The 27,751-nt window shown below is 41.9% G+C and overlaps 1 protein-coding gene across 2 annotated transcripts in view; it reads right to left on the bottom strand.

Moving 5' to 3' along the window:
- Positions 1–27,751, bottom strand: part of KCNH1 (potassium voltage-gated channel subfamily H member 1) — a 440,309-nt gene that overhangs the window by 122,394 nt on the left and 290,164 nt on the right. For both annotated transcript variants that reach the window (XM_035280423.3, XM_035280424.3), the window contains exons 8-9: positions 6,809–7,008; positions 533–785 (exon numbers count right to left, since the gene is read on the bottom strand). In XM_035280423.3, coding sequence (XP_035136314.1) covers positions 533–785; positions 6,809–7,008 — 453 coding nt within the window. The remainder of the gene's footprint in view (positions 1–532; positions 786–6,808; positions 7,009–27,751) is intronic.

Genomic DNA, 27,751 nt, shown 5'->3' with positions numbered 1-27,751 from the left:
TTCGCTCCCTCCCCAGTCTGATCTCTCACCAATGTCCCTTCTTGTTCTGTGGCTCCAGCCACACTACAATAATTTGTAGTTCCCCAGGTGAGTCATGAATTTCTCCCTCTGCAAGGATTTGACACATGCTATCCCCTCATTTTAGGATATTTCATCCCTTCTCTTCTCCATGCTAAGTCATTCTCAATTGTTAAGTTTTAGCATAGGCACAGGAAGCCTTCCCACTTGAACACTGGCTTTGATGTGCCTTCCATTGTACTGCAAATGTCTGCTTATTTGTTCATCTTCTACACTAGATGGGAGCCCCTTGAGGACAAAACCCATTTTTGTTACCGAAATACTCCATGGACATCAAACAGTAATTGGCACAAAACAGGCTTTCACTGTTTGTTTGTTGGATAGATAGGTGAATATTAGCAATTGGCCCTGCCCTGTGGAGCAATCTCCAGTTGAATGTGGCAGTGGCATTGAGCTGCCCAGTAGCTAAAGCAACCCCGGTTACCTTTGCCCATCCATCAAAGCCAAGACCTACCTAGGATGGCCACCACTTCATCATCTTGGATCACCTCCAGGGAGCCAGAGACCACGAAGCAGAGGCTGTCAACGCTCTCTCCTGCATGGTAGATGAGGTCTCCTGGGGCACAGTGCACCGTCTGAAACTCCATGGCCAGTGCCCGGAGGCAGCCATCACTGGCCAGCCGGAAGGCTGGGTGCTCCTTGAACACCTTACGGTTCAGGTGCACACAGATGTCGGCTCTCATGTCCTTGGGGCAGATCTGCAGGACCTAGCCAGGCACAGAAGAAAAAAACAAAACAAAACAGTATAAGGGTCCTCACTGTGGCCTTCAGTCCACATCCTTCAGCACTCCAGGGGGAGGAGCAACATCTACTGCACCAGACTGTACTCCCCTAGCCAAAGTCACTGCCCTTGTGGAGCTTATATTCTTATAGATGAGACAGGTGGTATCTGAAAACAAATCTGTGCTGCATGTTCAAGACAGGGGCCTGAGAGTCAGCACTGGGAGGAGGTGGGACTCCTGTAGAACAGTGGTCAGAGAAGGCTTTTCTGGAAAGGTGACATTTCAGCTGACTCCTGTATAAGTGCCAGAGTGAGCGATGTGAAAGAAGAACATTCCAGCAGGATAGCAAACACAAAGGCCCTAAGAGAGCCAGAGCAACAGCCAAAAGGAGTGAGGGCAAAGGGGCAGAAGATGAGGATCAGAGACACCACCACGTGCAAGAGACTTTTAAGCTGTGATAAGCCTTGGGTTTTGTTCTGAGTATGATCGTGAAATACTGGAGCAGGGAGTGTCAGATGTAAGACCTGACTTATATCTGAAGATCATTGAAACTGGAGTGATCCTAGACAGGGTGGCAAGTGTCTAGTCAAGGACAGTTAGGTCCCTCCTGCAGCTGTCCAGGTGAGAGAGGAGAGGGGAACTTTGACTGGGATGCTGGCAGGAGAGCCAGTGAGAAGCACTTAAATTTGGAAGATACTTTTAATGTAGAACTGACATGATCTGCTGATGGACTGAACACAGGATGTTACTTAAAGATAGATATAAAGCAACATTTACTAAGCACTTACTGAGTGGCAGGCATTGCTAAGCACTTTAGAATCATTCATTCGTTTAATACTTAACAAACACATTACGGTATGCTAGGCAGCATCCTAGGCGCTGAGGAGGAAGCCATTAAAAAAAAAAAGAGAAAAGACAAAAATCCCTGCCCCGGTATCAGTTACCATCTAAGGGGAGGAGACAAATAATAAGCAAAATAAAACGTAGCGGTAAGTACTTAAACAAAAAAAGGAAAGAAGGATAGGGAAAGTTGAACGGGGTTGTGATTTTACCTAAACTGTTACATGCATTGGCTAATTTAATCCTCCCATAAACCGTATAAGTGCTATTATTGTATCATTTTACAGATGAGAAAACTGAGGCACAGGGAAGATAAATAACTTGCCAAAAATTGCCCAGCCAGGAAATGGCACAGCTGGGGTTTCAAACTAGGGAGCTTGACATTAGAGCCTAGTTTGGATCCCAACCAATTCCTATACTAGGCAGCTGCCCAAAAAAATAGGCTTGTAATTTTATTATCAACATCTCGGCAGCATCTCGGAATTCAAGCAAACTGGAAACTGCAGGAGGCTATGCAGTTCTCATCTTCTGAAAAAACTAAAAATTCACAGGTTTTTCTAGAGGGAGAAATATTTCTCTGGACTAAATGTTTGCAATAAACCATTGCATGGCCCCTTGCATAGCAAGCATTAAATGTGCACACCTTCAATCAGACTTCTCCAGAGAAATCAGCAGTATTTCTAAAATAATCCATTCTCCCATCCCAGCTTATGAGCAAAGCTAGGGGCAGAAAATCAAACATGTTCAATGATGACATTTTTCTTGAGGTTCTGGACGCTTTCCCATCCCAGCTTCTCCGCCTTAGCACAAGCCATTTGCCACTAAATCTGGTGCTTATCCCCAAATTTGGAAGACTTTCAGCCTCCTTCAAAGTCCAGCTCAAATCTCACCTCACCCCTGAAGGCCTGACTTACATCCCCACCCCCTCTGGTGCCCCTGTGCTCTCCCTGGAAATACAGCAGTGGAAAGAGGTCAAAGAGTTGAAGTCCCAGCTCCTTCCCCTCCAGGTGGCACTTTTGTTTCTCCTGTAAAATGCAGACTATTACCACTGACTTGTGAGAATTCAGTAAAATTGTATCTACCAGTACACAGCCTGGGACCAAGCCTGGCCAAGGTAGGGGATTCAGCAAGCACAGATGCCCCTGCTCTGTGTGCCTCTGCATTCTTGATCTGGGCTTGCAAGATGCCCAGCCAGTGAGCATGCCCTCTGGGAATACAGATGCAGAAGAGCCCAAGGCAGAGAGGAAAATTCACAGTGCCAATGCTTGGGCAGAGCACTTACTAAGGATTTACCTCTATTAGGCTCATTAAAAACAAGACTCCTGGTCAGGTGCAGTGGGCTCAGGCCTGTAATCCCAGCACTTTGGGAGGCCGAGGCAGGCGGATCACAAAGTCAGGAGTTCAAGACCAGCCTGACCAACATGATGAAACCCCATCTCTACTAAAAATACAAAAATTAGCTGGGCGTGGTGGCACATGCCTATAATCCTGGCTACTCAGAAGGCTGAGGCAGGAGAATGGCTTGAACCTGGGAGGTAGTGGTTGCAGTGAGCCAAGATCATGCCACTGCACTCCAGCCTGGGCAACAGAGTGAGACTCCATCTCAAAACAACAACAAAGACTCCTGCAGAAATGCAGATTCCACTTGGGTCCTCTGCTCTCCAAGCAGATTATGTAATGGGGAGCATTCACATGTCATGTCAAAACTGTGCCCAGTAGTTTGGAACAAAGATTTATTCTCTAGGTGAGTTACCTTTAAATATCTGGTTTCCCCTGGGCTAGACTTTACTCTTCTCCTGGAATAGGTTGCCAGTGAATGAGGCCTTGGCATGGAGACAAAGTTTTATTCATGGGCACTGTTCCCAGAGCCAAAAGAGAGTATAGTGTGAGCAGGTGAGGGAACCTGGAGGGGAGAAATTGCAGACTGGCACAGCCATCAGTCATTCCCATCATTCTTCCCATCTACTGGCTCCACACTGAGGTGGGTGGGACGTCTGGAACTCCCCTCTCTGGGTGGAGTGAGGAGGTCTCAACTCTGAGACCCTGCAGTACCCCTGGGCCACCTTTCCTACTGCTTGGTTCTGAGAAGAGATGATCCTTGCTCTTCCTTGAAGGTCTCAAAGGCCAAAGGAAGATGTCACTGTGGAATCTCCTTTAAGCTAGCAGGACAGAAGTCCTGGGTAAGAGAAGAGGCATTAGGATCGGGTAGAACTGGGTTCAAGTTCCAGCCTCAGCGCTCACAGGATGCATGAATGCGAAGCAATACTTAGCTCCTCTCCCCATGTCTTCATTTTTTGGAAACTGCATATAGAATTCTTCTGAGGATTCCATGAGCTGTTCTGTGGAACATCCTGGCATAATACCTGACACATACAAGTGTTCATTGCCTGTGAGATCTCATTTTTGATACTGTCATCACAGCAGCAGCAGCAGCAATTTCAGGGAGGCTCTGAAGTCCAGAAGATCATAGCCAAAGGGCTTTAGAGGTCACCTAGTCTTAAAGATCATGTTTCCATGTGCTATAGACGTATAAACACACTTGGAGAAAGGCAAGCGATGTGCTCCAAGTCACTAGCTAATAGCTGGTAAAACTGGGGTATCCCAGCACTGCCACCACCATGCCCTGGCTCCCTGGTTATCACTGACCATTCTGACCTAGATGGGGGGAGGGGCAGATGGAGAGAGGTATAGGACAACAGGATTGGTTCTCTCCCCAGCAGCTGCCTGCCACAAGCTCCTGCCCAGAGGAGCAGTCAGCCCAGGCCAGACTGGGCTCCGGAATGAGTTGCCACAGCTGAGTCCATGACTATTCCTTCTTCCATCTGGACCAGGACCTGGGGCAAATCCCAAAGCCCTCCAGGAAAGTGAGGGCAGATCTACAGGGAGAGGAAGAGAGGGCAAATGCTGACAGTGCTGTCTCCCACGGGCAGTCGCCCAGCCAGCCCTACAGTGAGGGTGGGGAAGGGCTTCTTTCCAGACAACCAGACTTACAGGCATTCTGGTGCCTGGGAAAAGGAGCCCTAGGGCAGAGAGATCAAAGTTCCTTTCTGCTCCATCAGCTGCCAGGAACCCACAGAACCTACAGGCATTGTTGAGAGAACACAGCAGAAACAACAGGCATAGTTGGGGCAGGTGGCTGGCAAAGCCAGTGACTAAGTTCAGCTCCAGCCAACGCCCTGCCCATCTAAGAAAGCAGAATGACTCTTTGGACTCATCCTTCTCTCCAGCACATGCCTTAAAGTGTTTTTAAGTAATAGTAGGAAAAGCATAAGCTTTGAAGTCAGACAAAATGGTGTTAAAATCCTGGTTTTGTCATTCTTTACTCTGTGACCTGGGCAGTTAGTAAAATGAATCGGGCCTGTTGTTCTTACCCTCTTCAACAGGGAAAACAGGGTTGCTGTAGAGCCTAAATGAGACACCAGTGCAGGACCAGGCACGTAGAAGCAGCACAACAAATATCTGCGCTTAAAGCATGTTCAGAAAATGGTAGCTGAGGTTGTGGTAGTGGTGTTGTGGTTATTACGGCAAATAGCAAAACCAAAGTAATGTTCCTTTCAAGTTGAGGACTGAATTCAGTTCCATTTTTCCTTTTAAACGGTCAACTCTCAACTGAAATTCGAATGAAGGAAGACAGGAACATAAATAGCTGATCCCAAAGCCGGTTGAATTTGGTTTGCAATGTGTCATTAGGTATTTTTGCAATAGTGTTATCTTTCTGTTTTCCTCACTGTAACAGTCGAAGGAAAGTGAGTACGCCCTGAGTACTTACAGACTGGAGAGGAAAAAGAATTGATGAAGACTGAGAAGCAGAGAATGAATATTTAATCTCAATGGATCCGAGATTAAATCTTTGCTTATAGAAAATATGCACAGAAAATTCATAGGTGAATAATAGGAAGTCCACTGTGTGGTTTCTCTATTATTTCCAGTACCACCAAATTTTCATCACTCTATTGAAATGCATCTAGAATAATACAACTCTTAGAGAACAATAGGAGTTTATCACCCTCTCCATTTTATAGGTGGGAAAACAAATAATTAGAGAGATGCCTAATTGATGCTCTGGTCAAGTCAATGATGATTAAGGCATAAACTCTTGATTACTGTTTCCTGGACTTGTCTGATGACTAGGGCTGCCTGGGTACCTGTTAAAAATGCTCCCTCACTTCCCTAAGTTCTCATTCCATACATCTGGTGATGGCTGGGATTGTTTTTAAGGGTGCTTGTTAAAAATGCTCCTTCACCTCCCTCAAGTTCTCATTCCACAGATTTGGAATGGAGGCTGAGATTGTTTTTAATGACGATAACGGGATTCTCTCTCACTCTCTCACCCAGGCTGGAGTGCAGGGCGCTATCTTGGTTCACTGCAGCCTCTGTCTCCGGGTTCAAGTGGTTCTCCTGCCTCAGCCTCCTGATTAGTTGGAACTACAGGCACATGCCACCATGCTGGGCTAATTTTTTGTATTTTTAGTAGAGACGGGGTTTCGCCGTGTTGGGCAGGCTGGTCTCAAATTCCTGACCTCAAGTGATCCACCTGTCTCAGCCTCCCAAAGTGCTGGGATTACAGGTGTGAGCTGCTGCATTGGGCCTGACATCATGGGATTCTTATCAGGGTCAAGATGAGGGTGAGCTGAGTGAGGCAATAGCTTTGGGCACACAATTTAAGGGTATGCCAAGAAAAACCAGTAATCAAGATAAATCATAGTTTATTTTTTTAAAAGCAAGGTTAATGCAAAAAATCTATGATGAACAAAATATCAAAAGTTTGAATAAAAACAAGATCAGTAACAGGATTGTGCTATCTTCAAGTCTGGGGTGAAAAGAAAATTGGCAATACTGATCTCCCTTCTCCAGTCATGGCACTGATCATATCATCATCCAAGTTTGGGAAATTCTGCCCTGGACAGTTAGACTTCCAGCTCCTCTCTTCCCCAGGAAATACACCCTGCCTTTCTAATTTCTTAAATAATGGTTTTTGATTGTTGGTCTTGGAGTAAGGCTGATCCAGAAGCAACCAAAACCTCTGGATGTAGGACCTGGAATCCCAAAGTACTCAAGTGAATTCTGAACAGCCAGGTTTGGGAGCCACTGCCCTAGGCGAGCATCTACCCCACAACCCAGGGAAACCAAGAAACAAATGGTTTTCCTGAGCTCCTCGCCCTCCTTACCTTCTCTGTGTCAATGCCTCTGGACATGGACCAGGTGGACACGATATAATCCATGACTCGCTCACTCAGTCCTTTTGGCACCTGGTAGAGCTTCAGGAAGTCCCGAACACTGTTGAGCATCTCATGGTATCTGTTGGTGTTGGCATACATCTGTTGGAAAATGGTCGTCACATTCCCGAAGATGGTGGCATAGAGAAGTGCTAGAGGTGAGGAGGAGGAGCAGAAGAAATAACATGTGAGTGGTCCCTGATCCAGGGTCCCAGAATGCTCAGCTTGCTCAGAGTAGGTCAATAGCCAGAGCTGCCCTTCCCCAGTGCAGACTGCCCCGGCTATTCTCAGAAGACCCTCACACCTGGAGCCTCTGGGGCATGGATGCAAAGAAAGAGCCTTGTAACACCAAGCTACTAGGAGAAACAGGTGGGAGACAGGGCTAGGATGGATGGGAGCTGGCATGGTCAGGGTCAGAGCTAAGACACAGATGGCAGCAGAGGCTAGGCAGTGGGTCATGGGGGAGTTGCATTGCTTCGTTTTATACTTCCTGTCATAAAAAGTTTGAGCCATGCCTGAGGTCACTAGTCAAATGCATGCCTATGTGCTCCATACCAGTCAAAATCCAAACCCATCAGTTAATGACCTTTATCAAGCTCTGCTATGTGCCAAGTGCTATGCTACCTGCCAAGGACAGGAATGGTGAACACTCAGACCTGGTCCTCACAGAGCAAAACATAGAGCAGGAAGGACAGACCTTGAATAAATAATCACAAATAATTAAATAATAGCAAGTCTGCAGAGGGCAGTGAAGGATGTTATATCTTTGTTTTGCACTTATTGTTAGTACCACAATCTGCTTCACTGTGATGTGGCTCCTGGGGAAAAACATAGCTTTAATATGGTAAAAATAAAATCAAGTCCCCTTTGAGACATAACAAGCATGTACTGTGTGCTGCTACTGCTCCCCCTACATTCGCGTTAGGAAGAAGGACCATTATGTTATTACAAAACCCCACCTTCTCTAACTTTCATTGCTCAATGCTGAGCACAAGAGCCACTGCTTCCAAGAAACCTTCCTAAACACCTTCTGCCACCATGAGTGTGACCATGATTTACCAGGCATATTTCTATAGAACTCATATTACACCATTTTGCAATCATGTGCTTCTTTCTTTGCCTGTTCCCTGACAGTGTGAGTTGTTTAAAGGCTGAACCCACCTTTTCCTTGCCATTGTATCCATAGGATCTAACACTACACCAGTACTTAAGAAATATTTGCCAAATTTCACACATTTTTGTTCTGGCTTTTAAAAAGATGAGGTATTATTGATATATCATAAACTACACATGCTTAAAGCATACAATTTGCTATGTTTTGACATATATACACCAATGAAACCATCACCAGAATCAAAATAGTGAACATATCTATCACCCCCAAAAGTTTTGTCATGCCTCTTTGTAATCCCTCCCTCCATCCCTACCTGCTTTCCACCTACCATCCCCAAACAACCACTGATTTCCCTTCTGTCACCATAGATTAGCCTTCATTTTCTAGAATTTTGTATAGATGGAATCATACAGTATGTACTCTTGTTAAAATCTTAAGATATAATTCATACGCCATAAAATGCATCCATTTAAAGTGCAAAATTCAGTGGTTTTTCATATATTTACACAGTTACGCAACCATCACCACAATATAAATTTAGAATATATTCCTCCCCAAAGAAATCCCATACCCATTGCCAGTTCTTCTCCATTTCCCCCCAAGTCCCTTGCCCTACGCAACTGCTAACCTACTATCTCTATAGATTTGCATGTAAGTTAAAATCATACAATATGCGGCCTTCCATGACTAGCTTCTTTCACTTAACATAATGTTTTCCAGTTCGTCTATGTTGTAGCATGTATCAGTACGTCATTCTTTTTAATTTGAATGCTACACTGTTGTATGGATATATCACACAGTTCATTTATCCATTCATCAGTTCATGGGCATTTGGGTTGTTTCTGCTTTTTGGCTTTTATAAACATCCATGTGCAAGTTTTTATGTGAACATTTTCAATTCTTTTGGGTACATACCTAGGAATGAAATTGCTGGGTCATATGGTTACTATGTTTAACGTGTTGGAGAAATTGCAGAATTAATTTCCAAAGTAACGACACCACTTTACATGCCTGCCGGCAGTACATGACAGTTCCAGTGTCTCAGTACCCTCCTTAACATTTGTTATTGTGTCTTTTTCGATTATCACCTTTCTAGTGAGTATGACTTGCCATCTCATTGTGGTTTTGATTTATATTTCCGTAGCAGCTAATGATGTTAAGCTTCTTTTCATGTTCTTATTGGTCATTTATATATCTTCTTTGGAGAAATCAAGTCTTTGCCCATTTTTCAATTGGTTTTTTTATTGCTGAGTTGTATATAATCTGTATACAATTTCCTTGTCAGATAAAGATTTTCAAATACTTTCTCACATCACATGGGTTGTCTTTTCACTTTTTTTTGGTGGCATCATTTACAGAGCAAAAGTTTCTAGCTTCGGTGTAACTCAATTTACTTATTTTTTTCTTTTGTAGTCTTTTTTGACTGGTTTATTTCATTTAGCATAATTACTTTGGGATTCATCCATGTTATTGCATGGATTGTTTAACAATAGTTCAATTCTCTTTTTACATACAAAAAGCAAACATTTTACTTTGAATTAATTAGAAATTCACAAGAAGCTTTGGGAGGCTGAGGTGGGCGGAAGTCAGTAGTTCAAGACCAGCCAGGCCAACAAGATGAAACCTCATCTCTACTAAATATAAATAAATAAATAAATAAATAAATATTAGCTGGGCATGGTGGCATGCACCCATAGTCCCAGCTCTTTGGGAGGCTGAGGCAGGAGAATCGCTTGAACCCAGGAGGCAGAGGTTGCAGAGAGCCAACTGCAGAGGCTGCACTCCAGCCTGGTTAACAGAGCAAGACTCTGTCTCAAAAAAAAAAAAAAAAATCACAAGAAGTTGCCAAAATGGTACAGAAAAATTCTGTGTATCCTTTACTCAGTTTCCCCCATTAATTACATCTTACATGACTACAGCACAATATTAAGAACAGACTGACATTGCTGTAAAGTAGATATACAGTTCTGTGTCATTTTATCACATGTGTAGACTCATGTAACCAGCACTGCATTCAAAATACAGAATTCTTCCATCACCACAGAGGTCTCCTTGTGCCTCCCCTTTATGGTCATGCTTCCCCCCACAATCACAACATGTTTTCTCCTTTATTATAATTATGTCATTTTAAGAATGTTATAAAAGCCAGGCACAGTAACTCATGCCTGTAATCCCAGCACTTTGGGAGGCCACGGTGGGCAGGTCACCAGGAGTTTGAGACCAGCCTGGTCAATATGGCAAAGCCCTATGTCTACTAAAAAAAAAAAAAAAGAATTTAGCCAAGCATGGTGGTGCACATGCCTATAGTCCCAGCTACTTGGGAAGCTGAGGCAGGAGATCGCTTGAACTCAGGAGGTAGAAGTTGTGTAAGCCAAGATGGTGCCACTGCACTCCAGCCCAGGTGACAAAGTGAGACTCTGTCTCAAAAAAAAAAGAATGTTACAGAAATGGAATAACACAGTATGTGACCTTTTGAGATTGTCTTTATTTCACTCATCAAAATCATCCAAGTTGTTGCATGTATCAATAGTTTTTTCCTTTTAGTTGATGAATACTATCCCATTGTATGGATGCACCACAACCATTTCTTCCAAACAATCTTATTCAGGGTTATCTGATGTACTATGGGAGGCAAAAAAAAAAATAAGAGAGAAATGCATGGATCTAAAGATAAGGGAAGGACTGAGGATATAAATTCACCAAAAGAGAGTTGTACACAAGGATCAAAGAGTTGTCTAGAAAAGTACCAAGGAAGGGTGTCAATCTGAACAAAGGGAGTCAGACGAAAAGCAGAAAAGCAGACACCAGCTCTTCTAAGCTCATGGGAAGCCTCGTAACAATGAAGTTGAAGGTCCCGCCACCTCCATGCCAGTAGTGACATGAAGTGTGGTTAGAACCAACCATCCTCCCAGGAGATGGGCTGACTCTAACTCAACAAGCCTATGTGAGCAGTCCTGCTTCAGCTTTGTGTTTTCATTCACAATGAACCCAGGGTCATGGGCAAAGAGTCCAGGTGCCTTTTTTAGGATGGCTGCCAGAAAAATTATTTAATCTTGAGCTTAAAACAACAGTTATACCAAAGCAATATAGTAAGAATAGCTCTCCTGTACATGATCCTAGAGAACCAGGCAGCAGGGCAGATGTCAAGCAGTGATGCACAACTATCATTTACAGCTCGGGGTTCCTCCTGTTCCAGGTTGCTTCTGAGGCATTCTGGAAGGTTAAAGGTCCTCAGGAGGCCCTTGCTCAATGATGATTACTATTATGAAACATTATTACACTAAAAAGTGGATAATTCTACTCTTAGTAGCCCTTCCTTATTTTTTTTCCCTTATTTATTTTTTTAATTGTGACATTTTCTCACAATATTACCCAGGCTGGTCTCAAACACCTGGCCTCAAGTAATCCTCCTACCTCAGCCTCCCAAAGTGCTGGAATTACAGGTGTGAGCTACCATGCCTGGCCCTTAGTTTTATACGAGGGGGATTACATGTTTTTCATGCACGTAACATTTAGTTTATTGGTATCTTACATATAAAGCATTATACCTTTAAGTGCCAAAAACCTAATTGGGAGAGAAGACATGTAAGTCCAGTTGTCACCTGAATAGATGTATGAGTGTGATGTGGAGAGGAAGGGAGGAAGATTGTAATGTCACTGTCAGGAGACTAAAAAAGCCAGAATGAACCTCCCAGCACACAAGATGTTATGGATGGCTCCAAATGTGGATTCCTTGGGTCCTTCTGTTTTGGGGAAGTAAGGAGACCTCCCCCAACCTCAAGACAAAATGCTGATTTGGAGAAGAGGAGGTTTCTTTCTTATTTGATTGGTTTAGACTTTATATTGTATCATAGTGAGAGCTCTGGTTCCTACCAAGAAAGGAAGAAAGGAAAAAGACAGTATTCTCCAACCCTTAATTAGAAATAGCTGTATGGAATTTGGCGGGGCAATGTGGTGGGGAAGGGTATAGCAAAAACACATATATCAATTTCATTTTCTTACATTTTTCCTGGAAGCTTCTGAACTACGCCATTGCCAGTTGTGTGACTCTTTCTTGTGAACTGAAAATGACAAGGTTCATAAATTTGGAAAGGAGAACTTTATTTCTCATAAAGGATTGCAGCTTGCAGGGAGCTATCTGACAGGCTGGGAAGCAGAGCCTGTGGCCTGAAGCCAGAAGCAGACATTTCAAGTGGAGGAAGAATAAGACAAAAATTTACAGTGAATGGGGTGGCCAAATATACGTATTCGATAAGCTGTAGGAGGGGCCATGAATATTTATAAAAAGAGAAGTATGTACATTCAAAACTGAGCTTCGTCCCTCTCCATGGGACCCATGTTCAAAAAATGGCAGCATTAGCATGAACTAAGGGTGGAGTTTTTAAAGCAGAGTACGTGAAAACCCTCACTGGGCATCCTCCGTAGACTGGCCAGAACCACTGTGGTGGGTGGTCTCTTATCAGGAAGGAATGCAGGTCAGCTGTTTTGTGCAAATCACAAAAGGGAGCGGCTGCATCAGTGATATCAGTGGTGGAGTCTTTCAAAAGGGCTTCTTTCTGTTTAGTCTTAGGGAAGAAAGACTGAGGGCATTTAGTGAGAAAGGGGTTATAATGAGGCATGTCTAACTTCTCATCCTGCTATGGCCAGGAACTCGGCTTCCAAGGCTTCTCTGGAGTCCCCTTGGCCAAGAGGAGCTCTGTTCAGTCAGTGAAGGGGCTTAGAGTTTTATTTATAGTTCTCACTCTTCATCAGCAACCTGGAAGTTGTTTCACCTGTTTAGGTTAGAGCTCCTTATTCCTGCCTCTCATGCCTTCTTCTTTCTTGGTTTACCCGTTTCCCTCTTTTTCATAAGACATTTTCTAATAGTTTTCTGAAAAAGGATATATGCGAACAAAGTTTTTTGAGACCTAACACATCTACTCTTATATTCAGTTAATAGCTTAGCTGGGTGAAGAATTCTAAAGTGGAAATCGTTCCGCTAAGAATTTTAGAAACATTTTTCCAGCCTTATCTTGCTATTGAGAAGTCAAAACCATTCAGATCCCTTGTCCTTCATATTACAACCTGTTTTTTCTCTCTAGAAACTCTTTCTACGATGTTCTGAAAATTCATAATAATGCACCTTTTTTTCTATGATTCCATTTTCATCTGTTGTGCTAAACCCTTTTAATCCGGAAATTTATGCCCTTCATTTCAAGAAAATTTTCTTAGATTATTTCTTTGACAAATTCTTCCCCTCCATTTGTAAATTTTCTTTTCCCTGGCCTCCTGTGATGCAGGTATTGAACTCCTGGATTAATCTAATATTCTTATTTTTCTCTCTTCCTATTTCTATCACTTTATGAGAAGTTTCTTCAGCTTCTGCTCTTTTTATTGAATTTTCACTTGATATTATACTTCTAATTTCCATGAGATTTTTTTCATTGCCTGAATGTTCTTTTTAATTGCATTCTGTTGTTTCTTAGATGTAATACCTTCTCCTGTTTTCTCAGAGGATATCAATGATAGCCCTATTTTTAAATTTGCTTCTCTTTGCTTGGTCTTTGTTTCCTCATTTGTTTATGTGTGTGTTTGTCTGCCTTTCGTCTTAGAAATACATGGTAATCCTTAGACGTCCACTCATATTTAAGAGTGGGGCCCTAGAAAACTGATTAAAAGCTTTAAGGAAATGAGTAGAAGTTGTCAACTGGGAGAATTCACTGTAGACTGAGATGGCTAGAGTTTGTATTGAAGAATCCATGATGCTACCAACTTTAGGACTGCCCTTTTGGACTGCTCAGAGAAGACAATTTGCTCTCAAGAATGCTGGCAATATTCAGCAATTAAGTGGGGAAGAGAAAGGTTGAAGGTTTCAATATTCAGTGTATAAAGTTTCCGTTAATTCCCTTAATTTTTATATATTACCTCTGTTTCACTGTGCCCGTTGTCCCTCAGTCCAGAGACTACCTCTAGAGAATAATCCAGGCTTCATGAGCGTTGAGAGGCACAATGACCCAACTGCACAGAATGAGAAAGACATCTGTAGGCCTAAATATTTCCTAAGCAAATTTTTTTTTTTTTTTTTTTTTTTTTTTTTTTTTTGAGATGGAGTTTCGCTCTTGTTACCCAGGCTGGAGTGCAATGGCGCGATCTCGGCTCACCGCAACCTCCGCCTCCTGGGTTCAGGCAATTCTCCCGCCTCAGCCTCCCGAGTAGCCAGGATTATAGGCACACGCCACCATGCCCAGCTAATTTTTTGTATTTTTAGTAGAGACGGGGTTTCACCATGTTGACCAGGATGGTCTGGATCTCTTGACCTTGTGATCCACCCGCCTCGGCCTCCCAAAGTGCTGGGATTACAGGCTTGAGCCACCGCGCCCAGCCCCCTAAGCAAATTTTTAACCGGCCTTCTTTTTCTTACCTCCACCTTCACCTCCACTTGTAGAGGTACTTACTGTCACTGACACTTGAGTAGGGGTTCTGGTAAAACTCTTTTGGGGGCTCTGTTGCAAATCAAATTATTTTTCAGATTTCCTGTGTCACATTAGCATTCAGCTTTATGGGGTTTACCAAGTCAGTCATTGCTTTCCAGCTTTCAAGTTTGTGTTACTGTTGTCTCTTCTCTCATTCTTTCTGTCTTTATGGATTTATGCTCTTAAAAAGCACTCCCCTTTGCCATTGCTTTAGTGGGGTTTCAGGGGTAATCAGATATAAACATGTGCATTCAGCCAGCCATTATAACGAAAGCAGTATCAATGGCTTGCAAAGGCATCAGGGATTATTGGTTTTGGCCCAATATGCCCCATATGAAAGTGAAAAATGATTTTTAAACCTGCAAAGTCAAGAGCTCAGAGCAAAATCATAATGATAATTAACACCACCACCTCAAGGTAGTTATTGTCACTATTTAGCAGGTAAGGAAACTAAAGTCCAAGATAAAGAAACAACACAATATGTAGCAAGACCCGAACCCAGGATCTGTCTGACTCCAGCCACATACTATCACCACTAAATCATCCATTCTCAAACTTCAGTGTGAATCAGAATCACGTGGAGAGCCTTTAAGCCCATTCTGAGGCTTCACCTCCAAAGTTTCTGATTTGGTAGGTCTTGAGTGGGCCCTAGAAAATATATATTTCTAACAAGATCCCAGGTAACACTTCCACTGCTAAGAACTTTGAGAAGAGTGGTACAGTGATTCCCTAACTTCTATTGCAACTCCTTCTTTTATTTCAGAAGATGCTGTCAAGCTGTATGAACATAAATGTTGGTTTTGACTTGGTCTTCATAGCCAAGGCTGATTGGATTATTCATTGATCACTTTTTCTGGAATAAGGATAGCCAAATTGAAAAGAATAAGTGACTTACCTATTAAGAGCCACTGTATATTTTCTAAATACAGACTTTAACACCCTCCCTCTCTGTTTTTTGTTTTTAATCTCCCATCCCTTCAACTTCACTACTCTTACTATCCTGCCACCCTGATGTTTCATAGATGCCAACCAGAAAAACTGAGAAAGTAGAAGCCCTTTCTAATCCCTGCTTTTAAGCCAGATAGTGCGTGAAATTCAACAGCCATTAAGATTACACCTTACTGCTGCTTATTTTAAGGAGACTTAATTTGTTCCTTTTTTGCCAAAAAAGGAAAAAAAACTCTTTTATGAATTTCCCTTAAAACAAAATCTCCAGTCTTATCATCCTTAATTCCCCATTAGTCACTTGATGAGGATGAACTGCTCGTTAAATCAGGTAGCTGTGCTGTTGGCTGTGCAGGCGGTAGGAGGGAGTGTCATTAACACACAGCATTGGCACTAAGCACTCAAAGTGGTCCAGGGACACTCTCTCTCTTCCAAGTGAATAATAAGACAGAAAAAAATAGAGTCTAAAAAGGCAGAGAAGGAGCTCACAAGTTAAAATTTCTGCTTTCTATGTTAAGGGCAGCCAAGCAAATCCCTATAGGTGACTTCTGCACCCACAACATTTCTCTTGATAAGGAAGGAAATATAGGGTCTTTAGAGTTATACTCTTCTGAGTTCAAATTCCAGCTCAGCTGCTTCGAATTATGTGGCCAGAGGCAAATAACTTTACAGCTTTTTCCCTCTGTTTCTGTCAATCTAATAAAAAGAGAAATGTCTGCTCACTTCCCCCTGGGTTGACAGAATTAAATGAGATATTGTGTAAAAGTATCCAGAATACTGAGCTGGTACATAGAGACTCCCAATGTTATTTACTCTTTCAGTTAATCATTCTAGAGTCAACTGTCATGACAGTTGACACACATGGGACAGCATTTCATGAAGACAAAAACCTAGAACATTAACCTGAATTGAATTAAAAGACTGCTGCCTTTTAATTGCATACACTCAACATTTATCATTACAGAACAATACTGGGTTCCAGAAGAGAGATGTTTTAAACTAAGCTCATAATGCACTGAGGCCTTCAAAGGACTCTCTAAAATCCATAAACGCTAAGAACTTTGACATATTAGCCAAAATACTGACTATACATTGTGTGATTTTAAATGAAGCTATTCATGGATGAGGAGGGGCTGAAGAATAAGTATAGACATGGGGAGAGTGTGAGGGGGTAGGGAATAAGGCCTGGGAACCAGACTTAGTCCTTATGGTATTTCATCTGGCCCATGTAAGAGCAACACATCTAATTTTGTTAATGTAGTTTTTCTGGCCTTTACTGTTGGGCTTTTGCTTCTTCTAATGTGACATTGATGGAGTAGGTGTGAGGACAATGTTTATATTGGCATGGTAACTGACTGGCAACTAACTTTTAAATTATTTCCTGTAACTTGAAATAATTTAACTTGTAACTCATTGCCTGGGCAGAAATGGGTAGTGATATGGTTTGGCTGTGTCCTCACCCAAATCTCCTCTTGAACTGTAGCTACCGTAATTCCCACGTGTTGCGGGAAGGACCTGGTGGGAGGTAACTGAATCATGGGGGTGGGTCTTTCCCATGTCGTTCTTGTGGTAGTGAATAAGTCTCATGAGATCTGATGGATTTATAAATGAGAGTTTACCTGCACAAGTATTTTCTCTTGTCTGCTGCTATGTAAGACATGCCTTTTGCCTTCCACCATGAGTGTGAGGCCTCCCCAGACACACGTAACTATGATTCCATTAAACCACTTTTTTTCCATAAATTACTCAATGTCTGGTGCGTCTTTATTGGCATCATTAAAATGGACTAAACCAAGTAGTAACAATGGGAAGAAAAAGTAGTATCTACTCACTGCCATGCTAGCAGATCAATCCAGCACAGGAGGAGGATGCACAGGAGAATGCGCAGTCTATGCTTTGGAGACAAAAGCTGCAATTTGGAATACTGGTTCTACTACCCACTTCAAGGTAATCATTCTCTCTCTCTAAATTTCTTTGTATATAATAAATAATTACCTTATAATTTTATTTTGATATCCAAAGGATTATAAATTTTTCTAATTATAAAGATACATGCACATGTATGTTCATTGCAGCACTATTTACAATAGCAAAGACCTGGAACCAAGCCAAATGCCCATCGATGATAGACTGGACAAGGAAAATGTGGCACATATGCACCATGGAATACTATGTGGCCATAAAAAACAATGAGTTCGTGTCCTTTGTAGGGACATAGATGAATCTGGAAACCACCATTCTCAGCAAACTGACACAAGAACAGAAAATCAAACACCACATGTTTTCACTCATAGGCAGGTGTTGAATGATAAGAACACATGGACACAGGGAGGGGAGCATCACATGCTGAGTTTTGTTGGCGGGGGGGACTAGGGAAGGGACAGCCAGGGGTAGGGAGGCTGGGGAGGAATAACATGGGGAGAAATGCCAGATATAGGTGATGGGGGGATGGAGGCAACAAACCACATTGCCACATATGTACCAGTGCAATAATCCTGCATGTTCTGCACATGTATCACAGAACCTAAAGTACAATAAACTATATATACATATACATATATATATGTGGGATAATATATAAAATACTGATCATAGAATCTGACACATAATATATGCTCAATAAGTAATAATAATAATTAACAGCAGGATGATTAAAGACTAAAGAATTTTCTCTAGAGTTAATTATTTCCTGGAAATGTTATCTCACTAACTTTATTATCAGATGTCTTAACAAACATTAACTAAATACACAGATATGTCATGTGCTGTTCTGAGAAGCAGCATGGTATAGTAAAAATAACTCAGGTTCTGATGAGAAAGCAGCACTAGAATGGAATTCATGGCCCTGCCACTAAATCAAGTCATGACAGCCTCAGTTTTTTCTCATTTATGAAAGGAAAAAGATCATCCTCACCGCTTAGGGTGGCTGGGAATATTCAATTAATTAACATGACAAATGTCAAACACAATGCTGGATGGAACAGATTCACAGTAAATCTTAGTTTTCTTTCCTGAACCACCCCATGTTCATATTTTTCCATCAATCATCTCTGAATTCTGGTTTCTTCAGCTCTTGGCTTTGAACAATTATACTCCTACTGTGATAAGTTGGCTTGTGCTTTTCCTTAAATAGAAGACTTTCTGGAAATTTTGGTGGAGTGACTTCAGAGGCATCTTCCTCTGCATTCAGTGGGTGCATTCAGTTTGTCAGTGCTGTTGCCAAGCTGTTGAAGAGAGTGGCTCAAAGAGGTGAGTTTGGTCAGGTTCAGTCAACCAAGGGCTTCTGAGAGGGTGATGCTGGAACAGCAGCATCACATTGGATCAGAATCTCTGGGGGTGAGACCCAGGAATTTGGTTTTTTCAAATTCTCCAGGTGGTTCTGAGGCATGTTAAAATTTGAGAAACACTGGTTTATGCTATACCAATACTCAGGACTTCCCTAATACGTTTTAAGTATAACCAGATGAACAAAAACAGATACTAGGCCATATTGAGAATGCATAAGGAGACTCTGAAGCTAACCTTCCTCTACTGGACAGGACAATGGCCATGAAGCCAGGAGAGAATGAGAGAACCATCCCACAGATTAGCAGCACCTTGATGGCAATAACTACACTCAGCTCTGAATTTCCTGCCAGTGTAACTGAGTACCCCCACTTTTCTAAGAGATAGTTTAATTATTTTTTCTCCTTTCCCACTTCTTACTTAGCCCTTTAGAAATGCAAAAAAATACCCTTTTATCACCACCACCTCACTCCACCAGATACTCTCTACAAGGCTAGTTCGTCTAACTACTGAAGAGTAAACAGTCAATTTACAGACCGAACCATGCCTGCTGCTAAATTTTCACCCTCCAGGCCACAAGGAGGTTGCCTTGAAAGATAGCAGCTGATTTCTATCAAACTCCTCGTACTAGGAGACTGCCTCAAGATATGGCACTCCATCCTACCTGGGGTGCTTTTGTCCTAGTCCTGCCCAAGAAGGTGCCAGCAGTCACCAACAAAACCACCCAGTAGATAAGGCACCGGAGGTAACACACAGATCCCACCCCCTCGCTCACTTCCTCCCCTGCCTTTTAAAAGTGTCTGCTTTCTGTTCCAAAAGCAAAGTGGTATATTTAAAGGCGAGACATCTGTGCTTCTTCCTCTAAGCCAGCTTTGGAAATAAGTCACTTTCTTTTTACCAGATCTCACTCTTGTTAATTAGACCCTGCAAGTGGCGAGCGATTAACCCGCATTTCGGTTACACCAGCATTATCCCGTCATTGCTCTTTAACTTACCAGCCATTGCCATGGGCACAGAAAGCAGCCCCCTCAAAACAGAGAATATAAAACACAGATACATTCCCTATTTTATAACAAGAAAGGCCTAAAAACTCTCATTTAATAACCTGCTAAGAATAGCATGAATTCCTATACCACATTCAAACTCAGCCATGTTGGTGAATGTCACTTAACAAGCACAATTCTTACAAGGGAGACAGAAGGTTATTTTCAGCTATTTCTCATCTGTCGAATAAAACAACAGCTCCTGCTCCACGGTAACCCATTAACAATGCAGTCTGTGGCACCTCATTTCAACCAGTGTTTTAATAGCACCACAGATAAAAGCACAGCAATTTCCACAGGCAATTACCTCTGCAAATAAATCAAGAAGGTCAGAAACAGGTTGAAAAGGTCTTCAGATAATTTGCTACTTTTACTTATTTTGAGCTCCCTGAGTTCTTGATTGCAAAGAGACAACCATTTAGTTACAGTGCACATGGCTAAAGGTAGACTGGCTTGCCGGTTTGCAAACCCAGGTCTTGCTTTACTTCCCGATGAGAGCTCTAAGTTTATTTTTTTTCTCCAATATGAGTCATCAAAGGGAATCTAATGAACAAAGCCATTTACAATAACACATAATTTTAAAAGTCATTTAAACAAGCATGTTAATCTTAACTAGGTGCATTTTCCAATAGTAGTTACATCTACTTTTAAGTTAAAAACTCACAAACCTCGATGTTTATTTTTCTTCCAAATCTCAAAACAAAAGTAAAAAACTTTTCAGAAGCCACTATTATCACCATGGCAAACTACATTGAAACATCATAATAACTGGACAGAAAGTGGCTTTTAAAGAAATACCTCTTTCAATAATAGAAATAAATTAAAGTTACTTTGCTCATTTTTGCCAACTCTAATCTCAGTACCTCTAGCATTTGTTGATTTTAATTTTGTTGACTGTAATCCTTTAGTTGGTAAGTGACACTGTAAATTATAGTGCCTCTTTTCCACACTGCCTCCGAAATAATAATTACCCAAAATAATAGCTCCATAAATCCCCCAACTTTCTACCACACATTATGCCAAGAAGTAGAGAGTTGTGAGCCTATCACATCTGATGAAACTCTTCTTCCTGTATAAGTCAGTGGTCTTAATCCTGACTCTGTTGCTGATATAGAACAAGTGACTTTCAGTCCTTGGGCATAGAAGGCCCAAATATTTGTTTAATGAATGAATAAATGAACAATAATAACCAATGATGCTTATATAACTTTTATCATGTATGAGTCATTGTTTTGACTACTTTGCATACATAATTTATCTTAATGGTAGATACTATCCTGATATCCACTTTGCTGATAAAGAAACTAGTCAAAAATGTCTAAGTGATTTCCCCAAAGTCACATAGCCAGTAACAGATGGAAGAACACACCCCGGCAGGTTGGCTCTGAAACTGATCAACCATTGCATCAAATGCCTCTCTACACAATAAACACACATGTCAACTGTGCGTTAGATACGTCTAATGCTTTATGTATACTGCCTCATTTAAATCTCTTAGCGGGCCTATGAGGTGGGGACTAACATCAGTCTCATTTGCCCAAGGGACACAGAATTTAAGTAACTTGGCCAAAGTCCCCTATTTAGTAAGCATACATAGAGCTAGATTCAAATCCAGGAAGTTTGGTTACAAAATCTATGCCCTGAACCTTTGCACCAGTGCTTTTCAGCCTCAGCAGCATTGACATTTGCAGCCAAATAGTGACTTGCTGTGGGACACGGTCTTGTGCATTGCATCATGTTTAGGGGCATCCCCAACCTCTACCTACTGAGGCTGGCAGCACCCCAGCCATAAGATGAAGGTGTCTCCAGACACCGATGGCCATGCATGTCTTAGAAGGCAACTTTGCCCTGATTTGAGAACTACTGCTCTATGCTCTGCTGCTTTCCCTTGAGTAAACTAACTTGTCAAATGAAGAAGTCAGACAAGAAGCAGGACTCCTTGGGGCTCAAAGGGGGCCTAAACTCCCTTTGGGCCCTAACATGTGATTATTATTATGTAATTAGAAAGAATAATTGAAGTGGATGATATTATACAGGGTCTATTCATGATGATGGAAACTTGGCTTTCCTCATCTTCTTGGAGTTAGAAAGACAATTTCCAGACTAACAGTGATGTCCATAACTGACTTTGAAGACTTCTTATAAGCCTAGATATTTCTCATTCACAAAGATTTGATCAGGTAGGAAATAATTCTCTTGCCATTACCCACCTCATAAGTCTCTGCTGCTTCCCTTCTACCAAATGTGTCACACTACAGCAATCAGAGCTTTCCAGTCACGCTGACCATCCCGGCTCTGCTGCTTACTTGCTGTGTGACTTTGAGCAAAACACTTAGTGTGAGTTCAGTTTTCCTCATCTGTAAAAAGAGGGTAATCTTATAATAAGATTTTTGTGAGGATTAGACGTGCTGATATATATAAAGTGCCCCATGTAGTATATGTTCAACACATGTCAGGTTTTTGCTATGTTATTTTTATTCAAGATACAGCTCAAAACATAATTCTTCCAAAAGCTTCCCAGAACCAACACATAAGACCTCCCCACTCTGTCCCTAAGTGTAGCTCATATGTGGTAATCAACTACTTCAGATGAGTCCTACGTACCTGGAACTACAATGATCGTTGTTCTCCATTAGGGGAATATGAGAATCACCAGAAAAGCTTTTTAAAATTGTCTTTTCTCAGGTTTACCTGCAGCCAGCAGCGTGGTGAGAAGTGAGTGATGAGTAGATGTTTTTAAACTTCTCTTAAGCCTTATAGGCACCATTACCTCATCCACATCTGTGAGCCTCTAATTTAGTTTGCACGTAACCACCAGATGCCTTATTTTTTAAAAGTCTGGTTAAGTTAAAGTATTTTCACAGGTTTAGGGAAAAGAATGTGATGTCTTTATAAACCAGATTCTAAAATAACAGGTTTAGCCAAAGATGTGCTTAATGCTAATTGGGTACTAATGATTTTTTTTTAAATAGGAGGAAGACTTAATTGAAAAGTTTAGTAACTAAGTTGATAAAGAAAGTTTTTCCTAGTTGAGAAGAAATAATCAGGCTAGATTCAGATTTTGCAGCGTCTAGGAAAATATGAGTGTTTTTTTTCCCCTTTTTCTTACTTGAAAGAGGAAGGATAAAGGAAAAATGTGTAGAGAAAAAGGTAATTTTCAGCCTTGAAACTGGAAAGGTCATTATTCTTGAGAAAGAGAGATGGCTTAGGAAGACTGGCCAACTGTCAGGAGGAGGGAAGGGAGCCTTCACAAGGGCTCTGAACAGCCAAGCTTTGAGTGTCTGCTACGACAGCTGAGACCAGCTTCCTGCCCTGAGTAACTGTTTCTCCAAGGCAGTCATGTTTATCCTGAGAGTAAAGAGAAAAACAAACACTAAGCTAGCAGTGACTAGTAATGAGAAAAACATTTAGAAAAAAAAACAACCAGCACTCAATTTGCATTTAGCTGTTTGATAGAGTATTTATACACCATGATAAACCTGTCAGAAAAACAACCATTAGAAATCATTGGATTCTACTCTTCTGTTAATAGGTTGCTGTTGGCGAAATTCTCTGGATTTTCCATTGACCACAGCACCACCACAGAACAGTTGACTAGGGGTAGCTACCAGCACTGTAATAGTGCTTAGGAAAAAGTAATCATCCTAGTGTAGGTCATCAAAAGGGATTTTGGCTTCTGAGTTGTTCTGGATTGCTTGCTCTGGAGGAAGCCAGTTGTCATGCCATAAAGACACTCAAGCAGTCCCAAGGAGATGCACATCGTGTGAGGGAGCCACCTTGGAAGTGGCTCCTCCAGCCCAATCATGCCTTCAGATGACAGAAGCACTAGCCAGTATCTGACTGCAAGTGGGCTGCTCCCAAATTCTTTATCCACAGAAACCAGAGAGATAAATTACTGCTGTTGTTTTAAGCCTCTAAATTTTGGGCAGTTTTCACAGAGCAATGGATAACTAATACAGAAATGTTGTGTTGTTTCAACTTAAACATCAGCATTTTATTAACTTGGTTTGAGAACACATTTTATAATTGCCTTAAAGAGCATGTAGTAGACAGAAAAAAAAATGGCTACCCAAAGATGTCCACATCCTTTTAATCATCCTAATTCCTAGAACCTATGAATATGTTACCTTACATGGTAAAAGGAACTTTGCAGCCCGGCGCAATGGCTCATGCCTGTAATCCCAGCACTTTGGGAGCCTGAGGCGGGTGGATCACAAGGTCAGGAGTTCAGGACCAGCCTGCCCAACATGGTGAAACCCCGTCTCCACTAAAAATACAAAAATTAGCCAGGTGTGGTGGTGCACATCTGTAGTCCCAGCTACTGGGGATGCTAAGCCAACAGAACTGCTTGAACCCAGGAGGCAGAGGATGCAGTGAGCCAAGATCACCCATTGCACTCCAGCCTAGGTGACAAAGCGAGACTCTGTCTCAAAAAAAAAAAAGAATTTTGCAGATTGATTAAGGATCTTGGGATGAGAAAATTACTGTGGATTATCCAAATGGATCAAAAGTAATCACAAAGGTCTTTACAGTGGGAACTGAGGGAAGATCAAAGGCAGAAGTAGGAGATATGACGACTGAAGCCAGAGGCTGGAGTGATGTGAGGAATGTGCCACAAGCCAAGGAATGTAGGTGGCCTCTAGATGCTGGCCAGGGCACAGATTCTTCCCCTAAAGCCTCCAGCAGGAGCACAGTCCTGCTGACACTTTGATTTTAGACTGTAGACCCCAGAACTACAAGGGAATTAATCTGTATTGTTTTAAACCACTAAGTTCATGTTAATCTTTTACAGCAGCAATAGGAAACAAATGTGGAGTGCTTAAATCATATCTTGTTTTTCAAATCAGACTAAAGAGTAATGAAAAATGATCTGGGAGCTATGAGATTTCAGGTGAGTCCCTAGAGTGCTTTGAACCTCACCTTGTTTTACCTATAAACTGAATTTGATCACAATCATCTTGGTGGCCTCCCAAAGGCCCCACCTTACAATACCATCATGCTGGGGATTAGGGCTTCAACATATGAGGGGAGATACATAATGGGACTGATATCACCATTCAGTCCACAGCAAATGGTAATAATAAAAATAAAAGCAACTTCCAGTTAGCATATTAATATATATATATAAATATTTTTGAGACGGAGTTTCACTCGTTACCCAGGCTGGAGTGCAATGGGGCGATCTCAGCTCACCGCAACCTCTGCCTCCTGGGTTCAGGCAATTCTTCTGCCTCAGCCTCCTGAATAACTGGGATTACAGGCACGTGCCACCATGCCCAGCTAATTTTTTGTATTTTTTAGTAGAGACGGGGTTTCACCAAGTTGACCAGGATGGTCTCGATCTCTTGACCTCGTGATCCACCCGCCTCGGCCTCCCAAAGTGCTGGGATTACAGGCTTGAGCCACCGTGCCCGGCCCAGCATATTAATATTTTTAAATTCTCTATAGAGAATCTACTTATGTAGATGATTCCCACCCATCCCTCACTTGGGATGCTCCTGTTCCTCCCTGGTCTCTGCTTACAACAACAGGTCATGGTATGGCATCAGAATAATAAAATTAAGTTTCTTCACTTCTGGACCTCACCATGTATCACCTATAAACTGCAGTTTGGCCACGATCATCTTGGTGGTCCATCTATAGTGGGTGAGCACACAATGGCCACAAAGGAGAGGCAGGAGGAGTGAAACTTAGGGGGAAGCTGGAAGGAATGTAGAGGAGTGGGGCAGATTTCACAACTGGCTATCTAACCAGTAGTAGTACATTCCAGCTACAAAACTGCAGATCATATGCATTCTTTGGAACTTGAAACTGTAGAACTGTTTAATTTGAAACGGAGTAGGCTTTTGGACAATCACTTGGTCCATCAGATTAACTCCACATATTTATTTATTTATGAGATGGAGTCTCACTCTGTCACCCAGGCTGGAGTGTGGGGGCATGATCACAGCTCACTGCAGCCTTGAACTCCAAGGCTCAAGTAATCCTCCCACCTCAGCCTCCTAAGTTGCCAGGCCTACAGGTATGAGCCACCGTGACTGGCTCTAACTCTTCCTTTATTCATTTATTCCACAAACATTTGCAAACCTCTCCCTTGGGTTGGGAATGGCACTAGCTCTCAGATGCAATGTCCAATAGGACCTTGTCCCAGATGAGCAGACAAACAGGTGTGGTATGGACAGGGTGCTATGAAGGGGTACCCAGTCTAGACTGGGGTGATAGGGATGGGCAGGGCAGGCAACAGGCCCAGAAAAAACTTTTGAAAGATAAATAGGAATCAGGGGTATGGCAGGGAAGTGGAGAAGGCCTACTCCCAAGCAAAAGCAACTAATTCAGAGCCCTGGGACATGGGATATGGATGAAGAGTAGTTAGAGATGAAGATGGGGAGGTAGGCAGGGGCCAGGTGGGAAGCCTTATACCAGGCTAAGACACTTAGATTTGCCCACAAAACCATTTTCAGAGCTTCATTAAATATAACGAGAGTACAGGGACTGAATTTTGCTAAAGAATTTATACCTACTCAATTATTTCCACCATTTAACTCTTATTGCCTGGGTTAAATCCTGGCAGAGTAATGAAATCACTGTGGATAGTCAGCCAATTGGTCAGTCAAAGGACACAGATTGAATGCCCAACTCCCTCCCTTACCAACTCTCCTTCAGCACTTTTTATCAGTCCTGTCACTCAGGCTACACACCTTGACATCATTTCTGCCTGTCCCTTTCCTCACCCTTCTCAATTCAGTTACCCTGAAACTATTTCTGATGTCTCTGGATTCCATTTTCTCTATTCCATTCCTGCTGTTCCTTTTGAATTCAGAACCATTCTCTCTCAATGATCCACATTTCAATAGCTTCCCAAGCCCTTGCCCTCCCTTCAAACCACCTTTAATCCTGCCTCTACTAAAAATACAAAAATTAGATGGGCGTGGTGGTGCGTGCCTGTCGTTCCAGCTACTCAGGACACTGAGGCAGGAGAATCGCTTGAACCCAGGGGTCAGAGGTTGCAGTGAGCCAAGATCACGCCACTGCACTCCAGCCTGACTACGGAGTGAAACTCAGTCTCAAAAAAAAAAAAAAAAAAAAAAACCCTCCAAATTCTCTCTTACTAGAGAACAGAGTCCAAATGTTTTAATACAAAATAGCAAACATTTATTGAGTGCCTTCTTTATGCCAAACACTATGCCAAGTATTTTAGAGAGATTATGTCATTAAATCCTCACAGCAATCCTAGATAGAAGGTGCTATTATTATCATCCCTATTTTTAATATTTGAAATCTGAAATACAGAGAGGTTAACTCACTTTCCCCAAATCACACAGCAACCAAGTGGTAGAGCCAAGATTTGAATCCAAGCAGTCTGAGGCCCCAGCGCTTTATCACTGTACTGGCCCCTGCCTACCTAGACTGCCTCATCTTTCACATCTCTCTCCTGTCTCCTGCCCTTCACTGAAGCCCATCTGACCTGCGCACCATGCTCCAAATGCACCCACTTTTCTTGCTCAAGCGTTTTTATTTACCTTTCTGTTGTTTGTTGCTGTTGTAGACAAGGTCTCACTATATTGCTCAGTCTGGTCTTCAACTTCTGGCCTTAAGCAATCCTCCCACCTTGGCCTCCCAAAGTGTTGAAATTATAGGTATGAGCCACTGCACCCCAACCTCTTGCTCAAGCTTCTAAACCTTTGTTCCCAGGATATCCATTACCCTAGTAAATGTGACCACCTTCAATCTGGGTCTCAATTTATTGGTCTTAGGATGCCAAGAGATTGAGACTCTCAGGTTTAATTTCTAATACTACAAATATCAATAGATATAATCTTATATAGATTATATATAGATGCAGACATCTATGTAGATACAGATATATATCTGTAGACATAATCTTATGTAGATTATATCTATTGATATTTATAATATTAGAAATTAAACCTGAGGAACTTTAGAATATGTGTTTATTCACATAAAAATAATAATACACTCATGCCTGTTAACATAGATAATGTAGTTTTTGGAAATAATGATACCGTCCAAAATAGACAATAATTTGTAAGAGAAA

This window comes from Callithrix jacchus, chromosome 19 (genome assembly GCF_049354715.1).
Source record: "Callithrix jacchus isolate 240 chromosome 19, calJac240_pri, whole genome shotgun sequence".
In the NCBI taxonomy this organism is placed as follows: domain Eukaryota; kingdom Metazoa; phylum Chordata; class Mammalia; order Primates; family Cebidae; genus Callithrix; species Callithrix jacchus.
This window is presented reverse-complemented; position numbering and strand designations above follow the sequence as displayed.